Source organism: Neomonachus schauinslandi, chromosome 1 (assembly GCF_002201575.2).
Source record: "Neomonachus schauinslandi chromosome 1, ASM220157v2, whole genome shotgun sequence".
Classification (NCBI taxonomy): Eukaryota; Metazoa; Chordata; class Mammalia; order Carnivora; family Phocidae; genus Neomonachus; species Neomonachus schauinslandi.
The window spans coordinates 209,773,101-209,781,040 of record NC_058403.1 but is presented as its reverse complement, the minus strand read 5'-3'; the positions used below and the strand labels follow the sequence as shown (position 1 = coordinate 209,781,040).

General features: G+C 58.9%; 1 protein-coding gene across 1 annotated transcript in view; it reads right to left on the bottom strand.

Annotated features, from left to right (window-relative positions):
- The window catches only part of C3 (complement C3), a 38,364-nt gene extending 30,424 nt beyond the window's left edge, over positions 1 to 7,940 (bottom strand). The window contains exons 1-17 of the mRNA XM_021705451.1: positions 7,818 to 7,940; positions 7,232 to 7,424; positions 6,712 to 6,874; positions 6,543 to 6,613; positions 4,529 to 4,623; positions 4,359 to 4,441; positions 4,186 to 4,276; positions 3,812 to 3,914; positions 3,585 to 3,711; positions 2,990 to 3,105; positions 2,742 to 2,888; positions 2,110 to 2,319; positions 1,761 to 1,967; positions 1,242 to 1,400; positions 796 to 925; positions 496 to 567; positions 124 to 327 (exon numbers count right to left, since the gene is read on the bottom strand). Of these exons, the coding sequence (XP_021561126.1) occupies positions 124 to 327; positions 496 to 567; positions 796 to 925; positions 1,242 to 1,400; positions 1,761 to 1,967; positions 2,110 to 2,319; positions 2,742 to 2,888; positions 2,990 to 3,105; positions 3,585 to 3,711; positions 3,812 to 3,914; positions 4,186 to 4,276; positions 4,359 to 4,441; positions 4,529 to 4,623; positions 6,543 to 6,613; positions 6,712 to 6,874; positions 7,232 to 7,424; positions 7,818 to 7,888 (2,242 nt within the window). The 5' untranslated portion in view covers positions 7,889 to 7,940. The remainder of the gene's footprint in view (positions 1 to 123; positions 328 to 495; positions 568 to 795; positions 926 to 1,241; positions 1,401 to 1,760; positions 1,968 to 2,109; positions 2,320 to 2,741; positions 2,889 to 2,989; positions 3,106 to 3,584; positions 3,712 to 3,811; positions 3,915 to 4,185; positions 4,277 to 4,358; positions 4,442 to 4,528; positions 4,624 to 6,542; positions 6,614 to 6,711; positions 6,875 to 7,231; positions 7,425 to 7,817) is intronic.

Here is a 7,940-nt window from a genome sequence, read left to right as displayed (position 1 = left end):
CCCCTCAGACAGGTCCTTCCCCCTCAGACAGGCCCCCTCTTCCCTCAGACAGGCCCCCTTCCCCCTCAGGCAGGCCCCTCCATCCTCAGCGTCCCCTCCGCCCCCGCCCCACAGCAGACTCACTCCTGGCCAGTCCCAGGGGGCCATCGTGGCTGTGCTGGAGCCGCAGCTGGGTGATATAGTTGCAGCAGTCGAGGAAGGCCTTCACGCACCGCTCCTTCTCCTCGTGGAAGATGAACTGGGCCCTGCGCTCGCAGGGGAACTTCATGGGGTTGTCCCGCATGCCATCCTTGCAGCACTTGCGCACGTCCAGCGGGTACTGGCCCTCTGTGGGGGGCACAGACCTCACGTCATGCCCTCAGCCCGGGGCCTTGAAGCAGGAGGAACTCGGGACAGCCCCGCGGGGAGGCCGACCCCATGGCCAGGCCCTGCCCGCCTCCCTCCTTGGCTGGGGCCCCGTGTGGGCAGGGGTCAGGGGGCGGGCAGGGCTCCCACCTTTGTCTAGCCTCTTCTCCATGAGCCGGACGGAGCGGCGGTGCCGGGCGGCTGGTTTGGGGCACTCAAGAGCTGAAGGGCAGGCGGACAGCAACGGGATGGATTAAGCACCGACCATGAGTCCTCGATGTACTCCTCTCAGTAGCCACGAGGGAGGGGAGTTGTTGCTCCCATTTGACAGAGGAGGAAACCGAGGCTCAGAAAGCAGTGGCTGGCTAGGTGGTGGCGGAGGCAGGACTTGAACCCGGGGCCGCCTGACCCCAGAACCCTGCCCTCCACCCTGCCCTCCCTGGCGCTCACTTGTCCTCTGGGCCGTCTGCAGGTTTTTGTTGGTCTTGAGGGCCAGCCCTGCGTCCGTGAAGACCCCGGCATAGTCCTTCCCGCTGCCCGCCGTGCAGCCGATGTCTGCCTTCTCCACCACGTTCCAGATCTGCGGGACCCAAAGGGGTCACGGCCTCGGCCTCCACCCCCTGGCCAACGCGCCCACCCACCCCTCCGTTCTCGTCCCCAGACCCGTCTCAGAGCTGCGACCCGGCCGTGGCCACGACCACCCCCAGCGTGGGCTTGTCCATCCGCACTCCCTTCTGCAGCCTTAACGTCCAGCCCACCTGTGTCCGCTCTGACCTCCTTCCAGCCCACGCCTGACCCCCCTTCCGGTGCCCTCCGCAGCGCCACCGCCACCCCAACCCAACGCCACCCCTTTGCCTCTGCTGCCTTCCACCGGACCGTAGCGGCCGGGGGCGCACCTTGCTCTGAGTCAACTTGTTCTTCTTGTTCAGCACGAACACACCCTTGTCCACCGCCACGAGCCCCACTCGGGCCCCCGGGTCACCCTGGATCTTGAGGATCATCTGCTGTCCAGGCAGGTGTGGCCTCTCGTCCTTCCTGCCACCTTTCACCACCAGCTGTGGGGGGGCGGTGGTGGACGGGGTGGGGCAGGAGTGAGGGGTCAGCGCTGCCAGGCCGGATCTCGGTCAGCCGAGGGCAGCTGTGGTGCTGCTGGAGCCAGAGGGAGCGAAGGCAGGAAGGCCAGGAGAGAGAGAACGCGGGAGCAAGAGAGGCCCCGCCCCGAGGCTGAAACAGAGCGGTGCACGGGGAGCAAGGGGGGGTGTAGGTGTGGGCTGGGAAAGGAGAAGACAGAGGCAGAGACGCTATGACCACCGTGGAGAGCCCACCCGGAAGGCTGGAGAGAGGCAGAGACCGAGAAAGCACTGGCCAAGTGGGGAGTCCCAGGCTGGGTGCAGGGGAAGGCTTGGGAAGCTTACCGTGCCCATACAGGAGTCTTTGACATCCACCCACACGGAATCGGCCACCACCTCCCTCTGGCCCTTGTTGTCAATGAGTGTGTAATAAGCCACCAGGCGGAAGGAAGGAATGAAGTCCGTAGTGATGGTCAGAGGCATGACGACCAGGTCCTGGCCAGGTTCCCGCTTCTGGCGGCCCACCTTCAAAATCTTCCCTTTGTTCATGATCTGGGGGGAACAAGTTGGTATAAGGATCAGCAAGGTGGGAGGGAGTGGGGCGACCTGGGCTTGGGAGTGCTGGAGAAGCAGCTTGTGGGGGGGGTTGTGGGGGGGGCTGGGGGGGTGCCTGGGATCTTAGGAAGCCACGGACCAAGTAGGTGTAGTAGGTGATGGTCCGCTCCCGGTTGGGGTCTGCTCGCAGGTGGAAATTGACATTGAGGGTTTCCCCTGGCTTGAGCTCCAAGCGAGGCACGGAGAGATGCAGGTAGTTTTTGACGTCGCCCATGGCGGTGTAGGGTTGGGCCTCCATATTCCTGGTGGCCTGTCGAGACTGTGGGATACCATCCTTCTTCGTGCTTACCTGCGCAAGGAAAGAGGGATGAATGCTGGCCCCCCAAAGATGTCCTTGTCCTAATTCCTGGGACCTGTGAATATGGTATCTTCTGTGGCAAGAGGGACTTTGCAAATGGAATTAAATTAAGGATCAGAGGATGGGAGATTGTTTTGGATTATCTAGGTGGGTTGAATATAATCACAATGATCCTTCTAAGATAGCTAAGCAGCCAGAAGGACCCCTAGTGCAGACGAGAACTCCTCTCTGCAAATGAAAACATCTCTGTGTGAATGAAAATATCTCTATATGAGTGACATGATCTCTTTATGCAAATAAAAGGGCCCCACTCTGCAGGTGGCAGGATGGCTGTGGGCAGCGGGCAGGGTCCCTCTGTGTAAATACAGTTCTCTGGCTCTCTGGAATGGGGCCCCAGGTGGGTGAGGACTCACGGTGATGAGCAGCGGCTGCGGGTTCTTGGGTGTGTTCATGGTCAGCTTGGCCACACCATCTTCCTGGGTTAAGGCTTGTGCTTTGGTGCCTGTGATCTCCACGGGGATGTGGCGGGCTGGGGAGCCGTCAGGGTTTGTCACGAACACCTGTGGGTGCAGGGGCAGGTGGAGGGGGTGTAGATGGACCCAGAGATGTAGCCAGTGCTCCGGAGCAAGATGGGGGATTGCAGGACCACCCTGGGTCTCACCATGAGGTCAAAGGGCATGGCTGGTTTGAAGTACTTGGGTGTCTTGGTGAAGTGGATCTGGTAGGGGGAGGTCACGATGGGGATCCCGCTGTACTCCGCCTCCACCATGTCGCTGCCTGAGGGGGCCAGCCATGAGGGCATATTCCTGGGCCACCCCTCCAGACTGGACCCCACCTTCATACCAAGTCTCCCGCCGCCCCGACTGGGCCTCCTCTGTCAGACTGGATCCTACCTTCATTCTGGGTCTCCCTCCTCAGCCTGGGCCTCCTCTGTCAGACTGGATCCTACCTTCATTCTGGATCTCCCCCCTCAGACTGGGCCTCCTCTGTCAGACTGGATCCCACCTTCATACTGGGCCTCCCCCCCACCCCGACTGGGCCTCCTCTGTCAGACTGGATCCCACCTTCATTTTGGGCCTCCCCGCTGAGACTGGGCCTCCCTTGTCAAGCTGGATATCACTTTCATCTGGATCTCCTCTCTTAGACTTGGCCTCTCCTCTCCCTTCTCAGACTGGATTCCACCCTCATTCTGGGCCTCTGCCCTCAGACTGGGCCTCCCCCCTCAGTTGGGCCTCTGCGCTCAGACCAGGCCTCACCTGAGTGCAAGACAACGGTGACTGACACGTACAAGGACTTCCCCACCAAGGCATTTGCTTGGGAGGGGTACACCCCGTCCAGCAGGACCTTTCGGCTCAGCTTGGCCTCCCCAGTGCCATCTTCGATCTGGGAAGAGGAAAGGACACTCAGAAAGGGGGAGGGGTGAGGGGTGAGGGTGGGGGAGGGCGGAAGTTCAGAGTGGAGGAGGCTCAGAGGGGCAGGGCACCGTAACACGGGTGAGGGACTGGGCCAGCGAAATCCTGTGGTCACCATCCTGGATCCCAAAGATGACGAAGGCTGTTCCATCCACATTCTTCCCATACAAGAACCTGAGAGGCAAGAGAGTCTCAGGTGCTCCTCTCCTGAAAGGCACGCCTCCCTCCAAACGTCCATTCACTCCTCCTGCAGAGCCCCTGGTCCCTCACTTGGTTCTCACCTGGTTCTTACCTGGTCCATATCTGGTCCCTCACCCAGCCCCTCACCTGGCCCTCACCCGGCTCCCCCCCTGGCTGCTCACCTGATCCTCATCTGGCCCTCACCTGCCCCCTCACCTGCCTTCCTCACCTATCCTACCACCTGGCCCCATTCCCAGCCCCTCACCTGGCTGTGATGGTGACCTCCAGGCCCTCTGGGTCATCGATATAGTAGAATTTCTCTTCAGGCTCCAGTTGGACCTCAAAACTGGGCAGCACTGGGGGAAGAGACACACCAGTAGGACACCAGCACTGGGGCCTGGCGCCACGGGGGCCCCCACCCGGACTCCCTCCTCTTACCATATTCCTTCACCTCGAACTCAGCGGAGAAGACCTGCTGCGGGGCATCTTCGTAGTGGACCTCGATTTTCCACTGCCCCATGCTGTGGGGGAAGGCAGGCGAGTGAGCCCCACATGCCCCCACGCCCTCCCTTGGGATAGGGAATCCCCTCCAGGAGGGCCTGACATACTTGACCAGCTCCGGGATGTTCCAAGACTGGGACAAGATGCCAACCTGGTTTTGAGAAGACAGGGAGTCCTGCTTGATGGGAACACCGTCGGGGGTCTGTGGAGACAGGGAGGGTGTGTCTCTTTAGAGATCAGGCTTAACCCCTAGGTTCTCCTCTCCCTCTCTGTGTCTGGCCACTCTCTGTGTGTCACGACTACTGGTTTTGAACGTGGACTTGGGTCAGTCGGCCTGGATTCAAATCTCCGCTTTGCCATTTATGAGCTGTGTGACCTTGGGCAAGTTCCTTAACCTCTCTGTGCTCAATGTGCCCATCTAGAAAAAGGGATAAATAGAGCCCCTACTTCATTGGCTTGGGACCTGGTTAATGTAAGCCGGAGCTCACTATCATCGGTGTCTGTCTGAATACTAACAATAACTAGCATTTACCACCTACTTTGGGCAGGACTCTGTGGTAAGCATTTTGTGGGTGCTGAGCCACAAAGGATTGCCTATGTTCGACTCTTTGACCTACAAGGATAGCAATTACATGTGGTTCGACCAAATCCACATTATTTCATTTGTTGCCAATAATGAAACGTCAGGAGACATCATGTAAACATCTGGCTTTCTGGCTCCTCTGGGAGATTGGGGTAATTGTGGATAACGGATTCCTGTTGGTACGAGGCGACATTCGACTGGAACTGGGCCAAGGTTGTGCCATTAGACGTGTGTGTTGGCCGGTCCCCACAAATTCCACTGACCCCCAAAATCAGCTCACGGCTGTCAGAACCTGATCCCTGTTACCTTTGCATGATTTCAAGAAATGCTCATGATGATTCTCTGAGAAAGACCCACCTCTTCCCTCCCTCCTTCACTTCCTCCTTCCATTTTCCCTCCCCCCTTCGTCCCTTCTCCCTATATGCCAAGCACTTTCTGGGTTCAGGAGATAAGGCCCTGAGCTAACAGATAAAAATCCCTTCCCAGGGGCGCCTGGGTGGCTCAGTTGGTTAAGCGACTGCCTTCGGCTCAGGTCATGATCCTGGAGTCCCTGGATCGAGTCCCGCATCGGGCTCCCTGCTCAGCAAGGAGCCTGCTTCTCCCTCTAACCCTCCCCCCGTCATGTACTCTCTCTCTCTCATTCTCGCTCTCTCAAATAAATAAATCTTTAAAAAAAAAAAATCCCTTCCCATGTGGAATTTAGGTTCTGTGGAGGTGGGGGAGGGGGCAATTAGCAAATGAATAAACCCAACTGTTAGGATGCCAAGAGGAGATGACAAGAAGGGAAAAGATTGTGGTGTGTGTACATTGAGGGGGAGGGGGTGGCAATTTTATAGGAAGCTCAGGGAGGCTTCTCTATAAAACTGGGACATTGGTGACATTTGAGCAGACTTGAAGGACGTGAGGGGGGCAAGCAGTGTGGGTATTTGGAGGAAGAGGGTTTTCTGGGTACAGGGGAACAACGTGTGCAAAGGTCCTGGGGCAGGTCCTGCATGGCAGTTGGAGCTACAGCAAGGAGGCCCATGTGGCTGAAGCCGAGTGAGTAAGGGGAAGAGAGAGAGGAGGGGAGGACAGAGAGGGGACAGGGCAGGTCGTGCTGGGCCTTGGGGACCACAGGAGGACTTAGGCTTTTACGCCAGGGAGGTGGGAACACCTGGAGCGCTCTGGGCAGAGGAGGACAGGACCTGAGTTGGGTGCTCGCGGGCGCCCTCTGGCTGCAGGAGGCGGAATGAACTACATAGGTTTTATCCGCCACCCCAAACTTCAGATGAGAAAACTGAGGCCCAGGAAGGTGAAGTGACCTTTCTGGAGTCACGCAGTAATCAGAGATTTATCTGGAGCCAGAATCCACATGGTATCCCTTGTATCTCTTCCCTGTTTCCAGGACTCTTTCTGTGTTTGTGGCTCTACACATCTCTTTGCCTTTAGGTCTCTTCAGGTATGCCTTTTCTGGAGTCTCTTTCTCTGTCTCTCTCTATCTCTTTGTCTCTCCCCGAGTCTCTGCTCTGGGCGTATCTGGGGCCCTGGCTGGCTGGTACCTGGATGACGACGATAACACTCCGACCCACGGGCAGCAGGCTGTGGTCCAAGGTGAAGATCCGATAGAGGACTGGGAGGTGGTGGGAGAGAAAGGGGACGGTGGGTGAGGCCCTGCACCTCCCCGCAGCCTGGCCCCTGGCCCTCTCCAGCCGCTGCCCAGCCCCTTACCTGTGGATCCTGGGGTGTAGATGGTCTTGTCTGTCTGGATGAAGAGGTACCCGCTCTGAGGGCTGATCAGCACCACCTTCTCCACCACGGTGGCCCCGAAGTCCGCCTGGATAGTCACGAATCTGTTTCCCCTCTCTGATATTAATTCCTTGTCGGTTGGGATCTAGGGGTGGACCAGAGGATCATTAGGGGTCTCCTTCTGGGCCCCTTGCCCACATCCGGCCCCCAGGCCTTCAGTGGGGCCCACACCTGCCCCTCCTACCAATAGCACCTGCCCAGCACTCCTGGTCTCCCTGGTGTGCCCAGGTTGGGAGAGGATGGCTACTCGGAGAGGGACCAAGGGCTAGAGAGGCGGTAGGGGTCAGAGAGGGGGATAAGAAGGGGGAATCAGACAGGGGGCTCAGAGGACCTCACAGTGGAGAGGGGCTCAGGATAGGAGGGGCTAGTTGAAGGAGGAGTCTCAGGAAGAAGGACGTGGGAGGGGCTTAGAGAGGGCTGGGGCATCAGCAGGTGCACCCACCCTGATGGTGACGGTGCTCATGTAGTCATTGGCGCTGGTCAGATCTGTTTTCTCGTTGGACAGCACTTGCTTCTTGGCCGGGAAGTCGTGGACGGTGACCATGACTTCAACATTCTGGTTCAGGTCGTGGGCCTCCAGCACCACGGTCTCCTCGTTCCCCAGCCGCAGGATGTTGGGGGTGATCATGGAGAACCTGCAGGAGCAGGTGGGGGCAGGGGATGCTGTTCTAGGGACCCGGCATCCCAACCCTCACCCACACGTCGGGAAAGTCCCAAATCCCCATGCGGTCAGATCTCGAGGCCTTCACTACCGCGGCAGAATCACTGAACAGCACACCCCATGCACCCTAGACCCGCAGACCCCTGGTTGGAGAAACACCCCCCCATCACAACCCTGAATTCCACAAACACCCAACTCATGAACTCTTGAACTCACAGGCAGCCCGAATTCATTAACAGCCCAACCCCCTGGCCCCTACCTCCACAGGCACCCAAATGCACCCTGAATTCTCCTGAGACCTGACCCCACAAACACCCACTCCAACCTCAGAAGCAACCGTGTTGGGGAAGGGGTCGTGGCCACTCACAAGGGCTCCCCCAGCAGCAGGGGGAGGTTGGCCAGCAGCAGCAGCAGGCTGGGGCCTGAGGCAGGCCCCATGGTGCAGGGCCAGTGGAGGGACCGAGGGACTGAGGGATGGAGGGAGAGGATT